Source organism: Colobus angolensis, unplaced genomic scaffold, assembly GCF_000951035.1.
Source record: "Colobus angolensis palliatus isolate OR3802 unplaced genomic scaffold, Cang.pa_1.0 Scaffold95, whole genome shotgun sequence".
Classification (NCBI taxonomy): domain Eukaryota; kingdom Metazoa; phylum Chordata; class Mammalia; order Primates; family Cercopithecidae; genus Colobus; species Colobus angolensis.
In genome coordinates this window covers 1,875,856-1,895,312 of record NW_012123487.1, presented here as the reverse complement: position 1 = coordinate 1,895,312, position 19,457 = coordinate 1,875,856, and the positions used below count along the sequence as shown (strand labels likewise).

The 19,457-nt window shown below is 44.0% G+C and overlaps 1 protein-coding gene across 1 annotated transcript in view; it reads left to right on the top strand.

Annotated features, from left to right (window-relative positions):
- Positions 1 to 227: 227 nt before the first annotated feature.
- Positions 228 to 19,457, top strand: part of LOC105504716 (sterol 26-hydroxylase, mitochondrial) — a 36,505-nt gene continuing 17,275 nt past the window's right edge. Inside the window, exon 1 of the mRNA XM_011932241.1 lies at positions 228 to 1,167. Coding sequence (XP_011787631.1) covers positions 913 to 1,167 — 255 coding nt within the window. The 5' untranslated portion in view covers positions 228 to 912. The remainder of the gene's footprint in view (positions 1,168 to 19,457) is intronic.

Genomic DNA, 19,457 nt, shown 5'->3' with positions numbered 1-19,457 from the left:
CGAGACCATCCTGGCTAACACGGTGAAACCCCGTCTCTACTAAAAACATACAAAAAACTAGCCGGGCGAGGTGGCGGGCGCCTGTAGTCCCAGCTACTCGGGAGGCTGAGGCAGGAGAATGGCGTGAACCCGAAAGGCGGAGCTTGCAGTGAGCTGAGATCCGGCCACTGCACTCCAGTTTGGGCGACAGAGCGAGACTCCGTCTCAAAAAAAAAAAATACTTTTTTTCTTATTGCAATAAATTTTCCATACTATGTTACTCTTTTCATTTTATTAAAAATTATTCTGGCCATTATCTATGAAATCTGCTCTCAACCTGCAGTTTGAAACATCCTGCCTTGGCAGACACGGCGGGGAGGTTCGTGGGGGAAGAATTGGATTGAAAAAAACAAAACACGAATATTTAGATTTCTTTGTTCAGCGGCCCCCCTCCAGGGATCAGATGACTGGCCCCCCTCGCTCCGCACTGACTCCGGGATCAATCCGGACGGCCATTCGGAGAAGCCGGGGGCAGCTTAGTCGCGGCCGGTTCCCGTTCCCTCCAGGACGCGAGGGTCGCCTTGGGTGGGGAACCCGCGGCCGGGCGAGGACCTGTCCCGGTGTAGGACTTCCCGGTTTCGAAAGAATCTCGCTGCACTCCCGCCCAGAGTTCAGACCAAGCGAAAAGTTATTTGAGAGGCCTCGGGGGCGCGGGGTGAGGAGTCGGTGGCGAAGGCCTTGGTCGGGGCGCGGTGGGTATCTCCTGCAGTCTCCGCGTCGCTGGGAGGAGCGAGGGAGCGAGCGGGAAGGGGTCTGGCTGGCCTTTGCTCGGCCCTCCCCAGCGCCCGGCCTTGAACCCGCCCTGAGCTGCTGCCTGGGCGGGTCCGGGGGTTCCGCACTCGACCCAAAGGTGCAGGCGCGCGAGCACAAGCCATGGCTGCGCTGGGCTGCGCAAGGCTGAGGTGGGCGCTGCGAGGGGCCGGCCGTGGCCTCTGCCCCCACGGTGCCAGAGCCAAGGCCGCGATCCCTACCGCCCTCCCCTCGGACAAGGCCACCGAGGCTCCCGGAGCCGGGCGTGGTATCCGGCGGCGGCAACGGAGCTTAGAGGAGATTCCACGTCTAGGGCAGCTGCGCTTCTTCTTTCAGCTGTTCGTTCAAGGCTATGCCCTGCAGCTGCACCAGTTACAGGTAACCCGCGGGGGCATCGCGTACTGGGGATGGGGGTGGGCACCGGAACGGAGAGGCTAGAGGTGAGGAGACATTGGACAAAAAGTGAAGACTGCAGGAACTCAGCTGGGGACCCACTGAGGCTACGGTCATAAACTGGAAATCTGTAGGGAGAATGTGCAAAGCACAGACAGAGCCCTTTGAGCTGAGATAAACAGGACGATGAGGGGTGTAAATCAGGACGGCACCAGCAAGGAGGGGATCTGGACGCTGGACTTAAAGTGAGCAGAGGCTGAGGAGGGAGCTGTCTTGGGAAGACAGTAGCAAAGGCAAGTGTGTAAGCTGACAGATATTATGGAATCACTAATTCTGTCATGATACTGGCTACCACAGACTTCTTCCAAAGGAAATAACTTCAGGAGGATTATAGAAGCCTCTTGGTTATTTGCAAGGTAAATTTCCTCTTAGGGGAAAACACAATGCTGCTTCTCAGATCGTGGAAGCAAACTCACAGACAGAAAGGAAAAGGTACTTTTTGTTATTAAGAAATCAGTCTGAGGCCAGGTGCAGTGGCTTATACCTGTAATCCCAGCACCTTGGGAGGCTGAGGTGGGCAGATCACCTGAAGTCAGGAGTTTGAGACCAGCCTGGTCAACATGGTGAAACCCTGTCTCTACTAAAAATGCAAACATTAGCTGGGCATGGTGGCACATGCTGGTAATACCAGCTACTAGGGAAGCAGAGGCAGGAGAATTGCTTGAACCTGGGAGGCGAAGGTTGATCGTGCCACTGTACTCCAGCCTGGGCAACAAAGCGAGACTCTGTCTCACAAAATTAATTAATTAATTAATTAAATTTAAAAGAAATCAGTTTGTGTTCAGGTCAGTGGTGTTGGGGGAGAAAACCAACGTCTAATAAGAAAGTTTTATCCAGCAGAATACAGAAATGAGGCAGGGATGAACAGCTCACTGCTCACTGACAGAGACCGGAAAACCCAACACTGACCAATGCTGGAGAGGATTTAGGAAATGAACCAAAGGGGTTCATGTGGGATCTGTCTTCCTAATGACTAGCAACAAATGTAAATGCACCTACCATGTTCCAGGCATGGTTCCAAGTGCTGGGATTCAGTGAGATGAGGCTTCTGCCCTCATGGGGCTTATATGCTCCTCTGAAGAAGATGGAGGACAAAGAGATAAAGTAATAAAAAGTTAACTTCACAGAGAGAACTCTGGGAGGAGAAGCTGTTCTAAGGTTGGGGAAGAGGGAGGGGGCTTCGATTCACCGGGTGCCTTCACAAGGACACTTGGTTGTCAGGGACTGATAGGAGCAGGCTGGTCCTGGGCTGGTATAGTCAACCACCTACTGGTCATGTGTCTGTGCTGGAAAGGAGTCAAAAATGAGGAGGAGCTGTGGGGACTGGGGACAGAACAGGCCTTTGAGGACAGCCTTGAAGATCAAGATAAGGGCCCTGGTTCCTCTGAGGGGCCATGGTGAGCTCTTGAGCAGGCATGGGGTGAAGATGGCCTGCATGGAACAGTGGCCAGGCTGTGGTATGTGTAGTAGGAGAGGTGCAGAGGGGTCTAAGGTGATGACAGCTCAGGCATGGCAGGATCCAGGATGGAAAGGCAGATCTGAGCCACACTCCAGAGAAAGCTGGACTAGAGGTTGAGGATGAGGGAGAAGATGACCCTGAGGGCAACAAAGGGCAAAATGGACTACAACTAGGGCTGCATCCTCTGCAGTGTCCTGGTGGCTGCTGTCTCTTCTGCAGTCTTCCCTGTTGGGCTCATGTTTGTGAGACTTGGGGGTGTGAAAATAAGTAATTCAAAATCTAAGCTGTTGGAAATTTAAAATATTTTGAGCCTTAAGGGAATGTGATTATGTGATTATGGGACTCAAGTCACATAAGCAGGCTGCTGTAACCTAAGCAGCTGTAACCTTTGTTTCTCTGATTATAGATTAACTTTCTTCTTTACCTCTGGTTTTGAAAATGTTGTAAATGTCTACAGGGGGTCAAGGAAGATGCCTTCCCTCTTCACTGTTGAACTTCATTGTAGATTAACTTCCTTTTATCTTTCTCACGCAAAGATTTCATGCCTATCACATTGCTTTAAGATGAAATGTTTACTATTTTAAATTGGAAAGAAATGAAAATGAGACACATGGAAAAGAAAACAAATGATAACTAATTAAATTGTAACTCATAAACCAGCCTTGTATAGAAAGTGTTATAACCCTATGAAACTTTGTTTCCTGCCTATATAAGCAAGGACTTAACATTTAACTTTGGAGCACTGATCCCATTTTTCTGGAGTGTGTGTTTCCCAAATGGCTGAGAATACTCAACTTTTCACTTGAATAAAATGTTTAAAACTGGATTCTGATTCTTTTGATTATTTCAGTTTGACAGGGGGCAGGTCAGAAAATACTGAGAGATAGTTTTGAAATCACTTGTGGACCCAGATCCTTTAAGCCAGTGGTCCCCAATCTTTTTGGCACCAGTTTTGTGGAAGACAATTTTTCCATGGACTGGGGTGGCAGAGCTGGTTTTGGGATGAGTCAAGTGCATTACATTTATTGTGTACTTTATTTCTATTATTGTTACATTGTAATATATAACGAAATAATTATACAACTCACTATAATGTGGACTCAGTGGGAGCCCTGAGCTTGTTTTCCTGCAACCAGACCATCCCATCTGGGGGTGATGGGAGACAGTGACAGATCAGGCGTTAGATTCTCATAAGGAGTGTGCAACCTAGATCCCTCACGTGTGTAGTTCACAATAGGGTTTGTGCTCCTATGAGAATCTAATGCCAGCACTGATCTGACAGGAGGTGGAGCTCAGGTGGTAATATGAATGATGGGGAGTGGCTGTAAATACAGATGAAACTTTGCTCACTCACCTGCTGCTTACCTCCTGCTGTGGCCTGTTTCCTAACAGGTCACATACTAGTACTGTTCTGTGGCCCAGGGGTTGGGCACCCCTGCTTTAAGCCAAGAAAACAGACTCTTGTTAACTTCTTCTGCTTGATTTAACCTTTAGAAATGGGAGAAGCCCAGTAAATGCCTCAAGGGTGAGAACTAAGGATTTCTCAGGGGCAGACTTGCTTAGGATGATGTCTAGAGCAGTAACTACCAAAGAAATTCTAGATGGCTTTAGAAGGAGGAAGAGGAAAGCAGGGGAAAAGTCAGGATGTATGGCTTTTTAAAAGAGAGTCCAGGGCTGGGATATAGCAGAGCCCCCTGGTTTCAGTCCTTGTATCCCAAACATCTTGGGGCACATGAACCTGGGCCATCCCATGGGAAATACATTAGCCCTTCCCACTATATGTGGCTAGTGTGCTTTAATAGAGAGAGGAGTGTTGTACGTTTATAACACTCAGTTAATAGCCCTTTAAAATTAGAGAATGTGTTTCAATTACTCACTTTGTATTAGTTAGAATTTGTTAGATTGCCACTCAAACTGGCTTAAACTATAAAGCAGCTTTATTGGCTCATAGAACTGAAAACTCCAATAGTTGAGTGTCCTTCAGGTGTGTTTGTTCCAGAGATTCAGGAAGTCATCAAAGCTACAGCTTCAGCTGCGTGTGATGGCACAGTCCTACAGTCCCCCAGCTACTTGGGAGACTGAGGCAGAAGGATCCCTTGAATTCAGGAGTTTGAGACCAGACTGAGCAACACAGCAAGACCCTATCTCTAAATTTAAAAAATGACATCTCTGTTTTTCTGCGGTTCCCTTGGTTCAGCTGTCTTGCAGGAGTTGGTTGACTGGCTTGGCCTGGGTTAATTGCCTATCCATGAACCCATCATAGTGGCCAGGGAGAGATAGACATACCCTAATTAGCTTACCTCTGTGCAGGTTCACCCTCAAGCTGGGATTGGGGTCCCTCCCACCCAAACAAGGTATCTGCCACACAAAGGGGAGGATGGGAATGGACGTAGGAACAGCCAACCACAATGTCCCTTGCGCCCTCAGTTGTCAAAAACTGCATTAGCACACACAAAAAAGTAATAAGCTTTGAGAAGCACTGTAGCACTTGAGTGAGGTGGGAATTAGGACATGTAAAAGTCATACTACATAAATGCCAGTGCCTTTCTCTTTCCTGATAAAAATTATGTTGAACGCTGGAAAAATGAAATGTAAACATATGTTACGTTTGTATCAAATTAATATCTTTCAAACATATTGATCCTGAGAATTATGAGATATCTATTATGTAGCTCTTATTATGGACTGCCTGGCTTTGTGACCCTTCCTGTGCCCCCCAGTGCCCAGGAGATTAATGATTTAATCTCCCCCAGGTCCCCCAATGTCCTAAGCACATATGTGTCATTTTATGTTACCATGTTTCTCTTTCTTTTTTTTTTTCTTTATTTGAGACAAGGTTTCACTCTGTCACCTAGGCTGGAGTGCAATGGTGCGATCATGGCTCACTGCAGTCTTGACCTCCCCGGCTCCAGCTGTCCTCCCACATCAGCCTCCCAAGTAGCTGGGACCACAGGCATGCACCACCATGCCTGGCTAATTTTTGTATTTTTGGTAGAGACAGGTTTTGCTATGCCCAGGCTGGTCTTGAACTCCTGAGCTCAAGCAATTCACCCACTTTGGCCTCCCAAAGTGCTGGAATTATAGTTATAAATTACTGTGCCTGGCCCTCATGTATCACGTTTCTTATCATCACTTGTTTATATGGCTTAGAGATTGGGCTGTGAAGCTGTGAGGCCTGGGCCTATGCCTTTCCTACCTTTTTCCCCCAAGAGCCAGGCATGGTCTTAGGCATAGAGGAGGTGCTATGAGTGGTACTGAGCAGTGGATACATCTGATGGTAAACTTATCTGTGACACTCTTCTTCCTAGCTCCCTGATCTGGGTTGTTTGACATATTATAGAGTGAAGAAAAGACAATGAGGGAGGTGGGCAGATTGAACAAGCCTGACCCTTCAGTTCTCGGTGTTTGAGGTTTCAGAAACTAAATGTTGTCAACACATTCAGCATGGGCAGGTGGTTGGGAACTGACCCACACTGGGCATATCCAGAGAAACAAATGTGGACTGGAGTGCCTGCATGATTATTTAATGAGGAAGTGCTCTGGTTTGTGTTTCCTAAAGTTCATGTGTTGGAAGCTTGATCTCCAATGCAACAGTGTTGAGAGGTAGGACCTTTAAGAGGTGATTGGAATGATTCTGAATGATTAGTTATCATGGGAGTGGTTACTGATAAAAGATTATTTTAACCCCTCCCTCCCCACCTCACACACATGCCCTCTTACCCCTCTGCTTTCTGCCATTGGATGACGTTGCAAGAAGATCCTAACCAGATACAGTCCCCTCAACCTTGGACTTTCCAGCCTCCAGAACTGTAAGAAATAAATTGCTGTTCTTTATAAATTACCCTGCTTCAGATATTCTGTTATATCAATACAAAACGAACTAAGATAGGAAGTCAAGCCTCCCAGGAATCATAATACTCCATTGCACTAGAATCTTCTGTTGTAGTTATCTATTGCTGCGTAACAAACTATCCCAAATCGTGGTGGCTTAAAACAACAAATATTTTGTTATAGTCATAATTCTGTGTGTCAGGAATGTGGGCAGGGCACAGTGGAAATGACTTATCTCTGCTTCATGATGGAGCGGGCCTTCAGCTCAAATGGGCAAAAATGGAGAGGAGTGCTCAAGTGAGGCCATATGTCTGGGCCTTGAGTCTGGCTTTTAGCTGGTACGTCACCTCTTCTGGGGCCAGAATGGCCAAGATGACTTTTCTAGTTGCATGTTTGGTGCCTGGCCTGGTTTGGCCAGAACAGCTGGTTATCTCTCTCTTCATATGACTGACTTGAGCTTCCTTACAGCATGATGGTCTTAGAACACATGGACTTCTTGCATGCACTGGCTTCCCCCAGAGTGAATGTTCCAAGAGACAGAAAATAATAGTTGCAGTTTCTTAAGGCCTGGTCCTGAAAATCAGCACAGTATCATTTCCACTGTATTCCACTCATCAAAGCAGTTACAGAGCCCACTGAGATCCTGGAGACATGGACTTCACCTCTTAATGGGAGGCATGTGAAGGAATCTGTAGCTGTCTTTAATCCTCTGCACCTTTTCGTCAGATTCAGTTACCTAGGGAGAGAAATTATTAACTACATTACTGAACCGCTTGGAAGGACCCAGAACGAAAGGAGTAGAATTGTATGGAAGAAAATTCCATCTGGGCCTTGGAGAAACCCTTTTGAATGTACTTCTCTGGTGACTCTCCATTAGGTTAATTATCTCTCTCCCTTGGACTATGAGTGATAAATGCTGCCAAATTCTTCCTATTTGGCTTCCTTCTTCTGGATTTTGTAAAAACCACTCCCATTCGGTTAACACATTCTTTCTTCAGTTTGACAAAAACCTTTGATTAGATAGATTTCTTCCTTAGCACTCATGTTACCATCAGGCCTTCCAGAGATTATTGTCCATTTACCTTGACTGGACTTGAGTGTTTTTCAGGGTCATCTGGTAGACATCTATGAAGTTGTCCTTGAGGCTGTAGCAGAACAGGGAACATGGCCCAAAAGCCTCAGGGATGGGAATATGAAACTAGGTATTAAGGCAAAATATGTGTGAGTTATGCCAGTTTTTGCAATTACATTGCCAGAATGAATCATGGCAATTTAGCATTTGCACTTATAGACAAACTGCTGTGGGCAAAGAGACACACAAGAATATTCAAGGCAGCCTTATTTGTGGTCAGGAAAGATTAGAATGATTTAAATGTCCCACAGTAGGGAACTAATTAAATTATGGTACATCCATATTGATGAAATTTCATGCAGCCATTAAAAAGGTTAGGGACGGACCTATTAATATTTATTGCTTGCTAAGAGATGGAAAGAATGTGTTGAAAGAGAAAAACTTTAGCTGAATTAAGTTTAGCAGAGTTTAACTGAGCAAAGAACGATTCACAAATCAGATAGTGTCCCGAGCCAGAGTAGGCGCAGAGACTCCAGTGCAGCCACGTAGTGGAAGAAGATTTATGAACAGAAAAAGGAAAATGACATACAAAAAATGGAAGTGAGGCACAGAAACAGCCGGATTGATTATAGCTTGGCATTTACCTAATATGAACACGGTTTGAACAGTTGGCCATCTCTGATTGCCCAAAACTTGGTGATTGGCACAAGAGTAGGCTACAGTCTGTATACAACTCCATTTACATTATAGGTCGTAATGTGCTGAGAAACCTTCAGGCCAAACTTAATATATAAGGAGGCAGTGTTAGGCTAAACTTGAACTTGATTTAACAATTCCCCACTTTTGGTCATGTCAGTTTTAGAGGATGACCAAGAATTTACTCACTGATGTCACTATCACCATTGTAAATGTATTTATTTGGTCTTGGAACCCATTGGGAAATAGCAGAGCAGTGGGTTTTGTAAGACGGGAACAAGGACTTCAGGTTATTTTTTGTAAAGGTTAGAGTAGAGGGTACCTCTTTATGCTGGGATGTCCTGTTTACAGAAGAAAAACAAAACCTAGTCTGTTCTAGGATCTATTTGTTTCCTTAAAGTCTTAGTTTGATTATGTCACATTTAGCATAAGTGACTCTATTTTGGTTTGGTGTGGTCTGTTGGAGGCTAGTGCATGAGCTCAGTCCAAAACAATGCCCTCCCATAATTTGTTTACAATTTCTCCTCTTTTGGTCAGTTTCTTACTTAGGTAAGAGTATGAGCAAAACTTAGGGCTTTAGCACTGCTCTCAGTTACCATCATTTGGTGTTTCTGGTCTCAGCACATCATTCATAGGTTATGGTGACTTTCATGGTCACATATTTCTTTTAGCTCTTTTCATTCCAGTTGAAGAGAGACCATTTGACATTCTACAGATGGCTGCATGCAAACATTTAAAACTTTTGAGAGAATACATTGCACCAGGGAGACTACTGTTATGACTATCAAGAGGATAATACCTAGAGTTTGGAGTATGCTCCTTAGTCAGGTTCCCCATAAACCAAACCAACTAAAATCAAATAGATCGAAGAATCAGCTAGATGAAAATTCTACTTGCTTTGACTAATCAGTCTCTTTGTTAATCCCCTACAACTGAATCTCTAAAATACCAGATGTGATGGAAGTGCCAGCAGCTGCATAGATACCTCCCCGTTTAGCTAGTAGGTAATCTTGAGCTATTCTATTATTTAGCGTAACTTTCAGAAGAGAATTTAAAGTCTGTTGTGTAACCATATCCTTTACAGTAGGATCTGCTAGAGAGTCTATCATGAGGGATAAATTTCTTTCTTTCTTTTTCTTTTTTTTTTTTTTTTTGAGATGGAGTCTCACTCTGTCACCCAGGCTGGAGTGTAGTGGCGCCATCTCGGCTCACTGCAGCCTCCGCCTCCTGGGTTCAAGTGATTGTCCTGCCTCAGCCTCCTGAGTAGTTGGGATTACAGGCACATGCCACCATGCCTGGCTAAGTTTTGTATTTTTAGTAGAGACAGGGTTTCACCATGTTGTCCAGGCTGGTCTTGAACACCTGATCCACCTGCCTGGGCCTCCCAAAGTGCTGGGATTATAGGCATGAGCCACTGCGCCCAGCTGAGGGATAAATTTCCAATCATTGCCTCATTTACTCCAAACCATGGAAAAAAGGACCTAACACATGATACCCTTTGAGAAGAGTGAAGACCTCCTGGCAATGATCTTTTAATCCATGATGTAGGTTAAGAGGAGTGGACCAGTGTTCTGACTGACTATGAGGCAACGTATGTGTCATTAAAATTTCTCACCTACATTGGGCCTTTGTCTTGCATCTATTAAGGCATAAGGTTATCCATGTAATAAGGCTGGCTGCAAAATCTTTCACAAATAAAAGTCCACTCCCTGAGTGCACACAACAGATCCCCTTTTCACCTCTACTGTTCATAGAGGCATAAACAAAGAAAAAAAATTGGAAGATAAGAGTCTCGTGATAGTAAAGAAGTCTTGATCTGTGATCTTGGGAAAAAGCTGTCTACATCAAGGATACCGTCGTCTTCTGGGGAGAAACTTCCCTGGTTAGCTTTACTTTAAGGTTTCTAATGGGTTTACAGTTCCGAGTATGTGGAGGGACCTTTCTGAGTTATGAGATTATGAACCAAGATTCAAGGTCTGAAAGTCTTGATGCAGTGTGGATGGCAAGGGCAGTCTTTCTGTGACATTCCCAGAAGACCCACTCTTTGGGTTCTAGATTGTGAAAGGCTTGATGTCCTCAGTCAGTGAACCATGAAAAGCTTTATTTACCTGGTGAAAATACAAGGTGGCATAATGAACTATTGTTATAACATCCGTCCTCTTGTGTGGGAAAGCTTTTATACAACCAGAAAACCTGCACTGAAAATGACAATAGAATGAAAACCCTCTACAAATGTTTAAATGTCCCATCAGGTAGCGAAATGTACCTGAAATTTTGATTGTCTTCCCAGGAATATGGGTTTGACAAACCAAATGTTGGTCATAAACTATTTTAGCAATTTAGAAGTCACTACCCCCCCGCCCCACCACACACACACACACACACACACACACACACACACACACACGTATATATATTTAACTTGGATCATTTAATCTTTTTTTTTTTTGAGATGGAGTTTCACTATTGTTGCCCAGGCTGGAGTGCAATGGTACGATCTTGGCTCACAGCAACCTCCGCCTCCTGGGTTCAAGTGATTCTCCTGCCTCAGCCTCCCTAGTAGCTGGGATTACAGGCATCTGCCAACACGCCCGGCTAGTTTTGTATTTTTAGTAGAGACGGGGTTTCTCCATGTTGGTCAGGCTGGTCTTGAACTCCCGACCTCAGGTGATCCGCCCACCTCGGCCTCCCAAAATCACGCCGGGATTATAGGCGTGAGCCACCGCGCCCGGTCAATTTGGATCATTTTATCTTTTTCATGATGAGTTATGGAATGCAGAACTTTTAATAACAAAAGCTTTAAGGACTCAGGAAGGACAAGGTGGCTGTCCTGGTTCTCCGTGACTCCATGCTTAACATCAGACTTACGTCCTCTTGAATACCAGTTGTTTCTCCAATGTAGGTGCATAGCACTAGTAACTGGTAAGTTATCATAGGTAATTTGACTTAGACCATGGAGTTCATTCAAATTGTGTAGCTAAACAATTTCAGTACTGGATGATTTAGCATGAAAATCTGGCAACGGTTTTTGTTTTTGTTTTTTTTGGTATTTAATTAAATTTTGTTCTGCTTGAGTTAGCAGTTTTATAAACCAGTCAGTTTCTTCACTAAAGTTTCAAGAATTCTTACCCAGTCCAAATGATATGATTTTAAAGTATTATAACCTTTTAAAATAATTCAAGAGTGCTTCTCAGGGTTCTTTCTGTCCTTTCATGAACCTCCTGAAAGACATCATATTCTAGGATTTTGCGTGTTTGTGAAATTTTCATAAACTGCATCAGAATTAAGCAATTAACTGGGGAAATGACTTCAAATAGTCATAGTTAATGACACAATTGACAAGGAAATTTGGTTATTTCTGTGGCCTACAATACTATAACATACATATTAGAATTTTAGAAATCTCATACAATTTTGGAACATATATTAATAACATTCATTAAAATATAACCTGAAGAAGGTTAAACGTTATTTCTGATTTAACAATGCTTCCCATGTAACTTTGCATGTCAAATAATTCTGTTTACCTCTCTTTTGGAGGCTCCAGGGAACCTCTGTAACATCCCAAAGTTAAAAGTCAAAAATGACTTAATTTTGAAGCTGAAATCTGATTTTTGGGAAGCCTATCAAATATGTCAAAGATTTAAAACACTTGACCAAAATAGGTCACCACAAAACAATAGTCATTCATTTAACCAAAGTGATAATTTAAAGATTCTTTTTGTTTGTTTGTTTGTTTTTTGAGACAGAGTCTCACTCTGTCGCCCAGGCTGGAGTGTGATGGCACGATCTTGGCTCATTGCAACCTCCGCCTTCTGGGTTTAAGTGATTCTCCTGCCTCAGCCTCCTGAGTAGCTGGGACTACAGGCATGCACCACCATGCCCAGCTAACTTTTGTATTTTTAGTAAAGACGGGGTTTCATCATGTTGGCCAGGCTGGTCTTGAACTCCTGACTTCAGGTGATCCACCCAGCTTGGCCTACCAAAGTGCTGGGATTAGAAGCAGGAACCATCCCACCTGGCCTGAAGGATTCTTAAAAACAAAAAACCTGTACTCTTTGATAAAGGAGACTCAGTTTTCCAAACAATCAAAAAAGACAGCATGAGACAGAATCTGTCTCTTCTTTTCTCTTTTTTCTTTTTGCAGTTTATGTAAAAAGTGAACAAAACTATTTTACTGTCTTATTAACACCACAGAAAATTTTATTCAAAAAAGAAAAATAAATTTTACTTTTGTATTAGTATATTATCATATTAAAACTAATTTTAATAAAACTTCATAAATACATGTATCAAATTTGTCATCTTTTAAACCACACAAGATTTCCATAAACCTTTTGTTTTACATTTTCTCCAAGTTTCTTTCTTTCTCTTTTTTTGGAGACAAATTCTCACTTTGTTACCCAGGCTGGAGTGCAGTTGCACGATCTCAGCCCACTGCAACTTCCACCTCCTGGGTTCAAGTAATTCTCGTGCCTCAGACTCCCAAGTAGCTGGGATTATAGGTGTGTGCCACCATGCCTGGCTAACTTTTCGTATTTTAGTAGAGGCAGGGTTTTGCCATGTTGGCCAGGCTGTTGTAGGACTTTCCCCTTAGTTCAATTAAAATTGGGGCCCTTGCCACACAACTCTAAAGGAAAGATTAGGCTCGCGGACACATAGAAGAGTGAGAAAAATGGAATTTATTGGGTGAAAAGGAAAAAAATTCAGCAAAGCTAGAATTTTGCCTGTTAACAGGCCACCATCTCACAGATTGAATCCCCAGGTTACCACCCTGGAACAGGAGAGGACAGTCTCCTCCCCCTGCAAACAGCGTGAACCTCCTGAGGCTCCAGCCCAGTGCGTAGACCAGTTGGAGTTTCTCCAGAGACCTCTTTTTGCTTGGCTGTCTCATTCCCCACTCTAAAGAAGTACCTCTAACTGCCATTAGAATAAGGATTGGGATAAGGATGAAGATTGATCTTAACTGCTTCCTGCTGACATGGGAAAATGGCAGTTATATCTCCCTCAGAGGCCTAAGGGTCCCTGGCAAAATGGGCCACTGTCCGAGGCTCTGGTTGCATGACCATTTGGAGTTTGATGGCCTGAAGATGAGAAGAGACAAACCAGGTTATTAGAAAACATGTTTCGACCGGGCGCGGTGGCTCAAGCCTGTAATCCCAGCACTTTGGGAGGCCGAGACGGGCGGATCACGAGGTCAGGAGATCGAGACCATCCTGGCTAACACGGTGAAACCCCGTCTCTACTAAAAATACAAAAACTAGCTGGGCGAGGTGGCGGGCGCCTGTAGTCCCAGCTACTCGGGAGGCTGAGGCAGGAGAATGGCGTAAACCCAGGAGGCGGAGCTTGCAGTGAGCTGAGATCCGGCCACTGCACTCCAGTCCGGGCGACAGAGTGAGACTCCGCCTCAAAAAAAAAAAAAAAAAAAACATGTTTCAAAATGAGAAAAGGGTGGGTAAGGTCAGCTCAAAAATCCCAAGGCCTTTTACCAGTTTACCCAGGGAGAGGGAGGCCAAAATCCTGACTGGTTAAAAAAACTTTATTTACCCTTTTGCCGGCATGTTGGGCTTCTGCGTTCCCTTCCCCTGAGCCCAATCCTGAACCAGCCAGTTTAAGGTTTGGGAAATTAACTTTTCGCAGTTTGGAGGATGCATCTGAGGGGAGTGTCCTGTAGTACAGAGCCACAATTACCTATCAGTGAAGAGAGGACAGAGGAGGAGAAAAGAAAAAAGAAGGCTGTTTTTCAAAGGGGTCCCAGGGGTTCAGGATGCAGCATTTGAAAGGGTGCAGACTGAAGATGAAAACTCATCTAGAAAGAGAGGAGCAGGCATCCCTGGTTCCCTTCTCTTCCTACCAAATATCTGGGGTGCATAAAGGAGAGAAGGAAGAGCATTCTCCTTCCCTCTTCCATCCTTGCATCCCCGAATCCCGACAACTGTGACAGGGTGCCACCCATGGGTGTCAAAGCGGCCTGCACCCATGAAGCAGGGAGTGCCTAGAGAATAGGAATTATCCATTCTCACCTATGTCTCTATTCCCACTAGTATCAGTAGCCTTGGAGTTCCCTAGACCTCATTTATGCCACAGATACTAACTAGCATGACCTTTATCTATGAAATGAGAGGCTTGGCCTAATCAGCAGGAATTAGTCATGCTCACCTGTGCTGTGCCTTTTAACCTCTGTTATCGTCTGCCTCTGGATCCCTTAGATCCAGTTTTCTTTCCTAGGGCTTTGACCCGAAGCTTGGAATTGAGTTTGGGACAAAATTGTGTTTCAGGGGGTGTTGCATGGACTCCTTATCATAAGCTAAATGCTAAGGTGAAACTGTGGAATTGAGTCCTCCTCCAACAAGGGAGAGGAAAGAATGGCTTGTGACACACCCAGATGACTGGTGGCTATAGTTACGCTTGCTAAGACTTGGGTGCACGGTGCTTGGTTTTGGTTAGCTCCCTTGGTCTTACTTTCCCAAAAAGAAAACATCCGAGTGATGGGCATCCTGCTTATTCCCATCACCTAGTGGGATTTGGAGGATAATTGCTCAGAACTAGAATATTGACCCAGATTTTTACATTATCCATCCCCTTTTTCTTTCTGAGCTGCAGCCAAAGATTGCTGGTTGGTTCACAGGAGCAGGCAGGGTTAGTCTAAAATGTAGGCAAAAACTTAAGAACAACGAATGAGTTTAGAATTTAATTACAAATGTATGATAAGTTTTGAAACATAATTTCTCTCTCTCCAGTCCTCATTTTTGTTAAAATAAATCATAATAGGACTGAGTTGTTTGCAAAGCAGATGTTAGTCTTATACTTGACCTGATTATTTGCGTCAAGTACAGCAAGAATAATTATTTCTACATAGGCCTTTTAGATTGGCTCTGATGGAACTCTGTTCCACAAGGAAGCTCAATAAGACCTTTTAAAGCTGAGCCCAGCCATGGGTTTGTGTCCTCAAATACCTGTGAGTTGGGTGATCCTCTCCTTTAACATCCCAAGATAAACTCGGAGCTCCTGGGCCTGTTAGAGAGTGACATTCTTTACTGACCACAGGTCAGGAACCCTGTACAGGGACTGTGTAGATGAAGGTATAAGGCCAGTTTCTTTTCCCCAAGGGGCTTTTATTGGCTTGGCAAGTCGGCTTGACTCCTTAAAGGGAAGCATACTTTTCCAGTCAAAGCCTTGGTAAAACAACAGTATCTCCAGTTGTGTCCTATTGCAAAAGAAAAAGGGATTCTTATTGCACTGATGCAAACAACTATATTGCCATAAATTAAGAATACTCTGCTGGGTGCGGTGGCTTACGCCTGTAATCCCAGCACTTTGGATGGCTAAGGCGGATGGATCACCTAAGGTCAGGAGTTTGAGACTAGTCTGGCCAACATGGTGAAACCCTGTCTCTACTAAAAATACAAAAATTAGCCAGGTTTGGTGGTGCACACCTGTAATTCCAGCTACTTGGGAAGCTGAGGCAGGAGAATCACTTGAACGCGGGAGGTGGAGGTTGTAGTGAGCCGAGATCACGCCACTGTACTCCAGCCTGGGCGACAGAGCAAGACTCTGTCTCAAAAAAAAAAAAAAGAAAAAGAAAAAAAGAAAAAAAAGAGTACTCACAGATAATTTCCAAATTCTAGAGGAACCTGACAGAGAGAAACAAACATGCTCCAAATTTTGTTCACAGGCTTATAGCTTACTCAATTATTGAGGCTGTAAATAGTTCAAAATATGTTTCCTTGACTCTGAAAAACAAAACAAGGATCAGCAATATTACAAGCAAAAGTCAAAAAAACTTGTTTCAGTTTCCTGAGTTCTGTTTCAGTTAGTTCTTTTTTTGCTTGATATTTGTGAACATTTCAGCTCTTCCTTTATTCCAATGTTACAATATCCAAAGTTATCAGAAACCTGCATTTGAGAGCACCTGTCAGAGTTCTATAGCTTACTATAAACCATCTTTTGAAAAGGATTAAAACAAGACAACAATTATCCGTAACTAACAAAATTCCCAGGGTAGTTACAGTTAGAAACACAATTGACAAAGAAGCTTGGTTATCTCTGGTTTACAATATCTTAACAACCTTAATTATAATTTTTTTTTGAGACAGAGTTTTGCTCTTGTTGCCCAGGCTGGAGTGCAATGGCATGATCTCAGCTCACTGCAATCTCCCTCTGCCTGCCAGGTTCAAGCAATTCTCCTGCCTCAACCTCCCGAGTAGCTGGGATTATAGGTACCCGCCACCATGCCTGGCTAATGTTTTGTATTTTCAGTAGAAACGGGGTTTCACCATGTTGGCCAGGCTGGCCTCGAGCTCCTGACCTCAGGTGATCTGCCTGCCTTGCCTCCCAAAGTGCAGGGATTACAGGCATGAGCCATTATGCCTGGCCTTAATTGTGATTGATAGCATGTACTCAGACATCAGAATTTTAGAGATCCTATACAATTTTGGAACATGTATCGGCATTATTCACCAAGATATAACCTAAAGAAGATCGAACACCATTTTGGCAATCTCATGTAACTAAACATGACAAATTATCCTGTTTACCTTTTCCAGAGACCCTCTGAACCATCTAAAAAGCCATGCATCAGGAAAGACAATTTTGAAACTGAAGTTTGATATTGGGAAGGCTGTTAAATATGTTAGAGGTTTAGAATACCTGATGTTATGAAATGGAATTCCAGATTATCATAAATTATTTATTTTGCCAAAATGATGATTCAGAAACTTAAAAGCAAAAAACCTTTTATAACCCTTCACAAATTTTGCTAAAGAGCAGATTAGTGCCTTAGGAGTACCTTGTGCTTTTATTTCAATGCTCAATTTACAGAAAAAGCATATAATACCCTTTGGAATTTAGTCAATATATTCACACACAGAATTTTGCAAGATTAATTTTTATAATCCTTCCACTACTTATTTGAATTTTTAGCTTTATCTTATCTAATTTAAAACAATCTTTTAACCCTGGGCAATAATTTACATTTTCATGCCTTCTTATAATTTTTTTTTTTTTTTTTTGAGACAGAATCTTGCTCTGTCACCCAGGCTGGAGTGCAGTGGTGTATCTTGGCTCACTGTAACCTCTGCCTCCCAGGTTCAAGCAGTTCTCATGCCTCAGCCTCCCGAGTAGCTGGAATTACAGGCATGCACCACCATGCCTGGCTGATTTTTTTGTATTTCTAGTAGAGATGGAGTTTCACCATGTTGGCCAGGCTGGTCTCGAGCTCCTGACCTCAGGTAATCTGCCTGCCTTGGCCTCCCAAAGTGCTGGCATTACAGGCATGGGTTACCATGCCCAGCCTTCTTGTAATCTTTTATTAAAAATACATTTTATTGTTCTTACACACCTTGCATATATATCTATTATCAGTGTTTTCAATTACATGTTATAATGGTAACTCCTAGCAATTTTAACTTTAATGTAAAACCTGGTAAATTGTTTTAATTGTGTGCTATGAGTAGCCAAGGTTTGACTCCTTGCAGCATAATTAAGGGTGTAGTTAATTCCGTATGTCCCCAGGCCTTACCAGTTGTGAAGTAGGCAAGTCAAATAGTTCTCAAAACCCAAAAGGCAGTTTAGAACCTTAAAACACTTAGCAAGCCTAATACCTAACCTGCATAATTTAGTTCACCTATTTATATTTTGATGATATGTGCTTTTTACCAATAATCAGCCGGCCATGCAAGGCCCTTGGGTCATGTGTCCCAGCCTCAGCAGGGAGGGACAGGGACGGGAGGGCAGCGGGGAGCCACCCCTTGCTGGTCTGTCCCAAAAAAAAGAAGGAAAAGGCCATGGAAAGGTGGGCACAATTTCCTCTACCCTCAGAAGTCTAAGGGAAAAGAGGCTTAGAAGCAAGCCTCAGCCTCCCAAGAAGCTAGGACTACAGGTGTGCGCCACCATACCTGGCGAATTTTAAAATTATTTTGTAGGAACAGGGGTCTCACTATGTCGCCCAGGCTTGTCTCGAACTCCTAGGCTCAAGTGATCCTTTTGCCTCGGCCTCTCAAAGTGCTGGGATTACAGGGTGAGCCACTGCACCCAGCCTGTGATAGTCAATTTTATGTCAATTTAGCTAGGCTATTGTAGCAGGACGAACCACAGACAAAACTCCTCAGACACCGAGTTAAAGAAGGAAGGGGTTTATTCAGCCAGGGGCATTGGCAAGACTTCTGTCTCAAGAGCCAAGCTCCTCGAGTGAGCGATTCCTGTCCCTTTATAAGGGCTCACAACTCTAAGGGGGTGCATGTGAGAGGGTCATGATTGATTGAGCAAGCAGCAGGTACGTGACTGGGGGCTGCATGCACCGGTAATTAGATTGGAACAAAACAAAATAGGGATTTTCACAGTGCATTCCTATACAGTGTCTGTAATCTATAGATAACAGAACCAATTAGGTCAGGGGTCGATCTTTAACTACCAGGCCCAGGGTGTGGCACCGGGCTGTCTGCCTGTGGATTTCATTTCTGCCTTTTAGTTTTTACTTCTTCTTTCTTTGGGGGCAGAAATTGGGCATAAGATGATATGAGGGGTGCTCTCCTCCCTTACTATGATACTCAGTTGTTTGGTCAAGCACCAGCCTAGATGTTGCTGTGAAGGTAACATTAATTGGCAGGGCCGGGCATGGTGACTTCTGCCTGTAATCCCAGCGCTTTGGGAGGCTGAGGCAGGTGGATCACTTGAGCCTAGGAGTTCAAGACCAGCCTGGGCAACATGGTGAAACCCTGTCTCTACTAAAAACACAAAAATTAGCTGGGCGTGGTGGCATATGCCTGTAATCTCAGATATTTGGGAGGCTGAGAGATGAGAATTGCTTGAACCCAGGAGGCAGAAATTGTAGTGAGCTGAGATTGTGCCACTGCAGTCCAGCCTGGGTGACAGAGCGAGACTCGATCTCAACAAACAAACAAACCCATGAAACTGGCAGTAAAGCAAATTTGAGTAAAGCAGATTGCCCTCCATAATGTAGGGAGGCCTTGTTCAAGCAGTGGAAGGCCTTGTGCGAAAAGACTGAAGTCCCCAGAAGGGGAATGAATCTGCCTCCAGACCACCTTCAGATTCATCATTGCAATATTGACCCCTGTTGGAATTTCCAGCCTGCCAGCCTGTGCGGCAGATTTTATACTTGCCCACTGTTAGGGACAAACTGCCCCAAAAAGCTTCTTG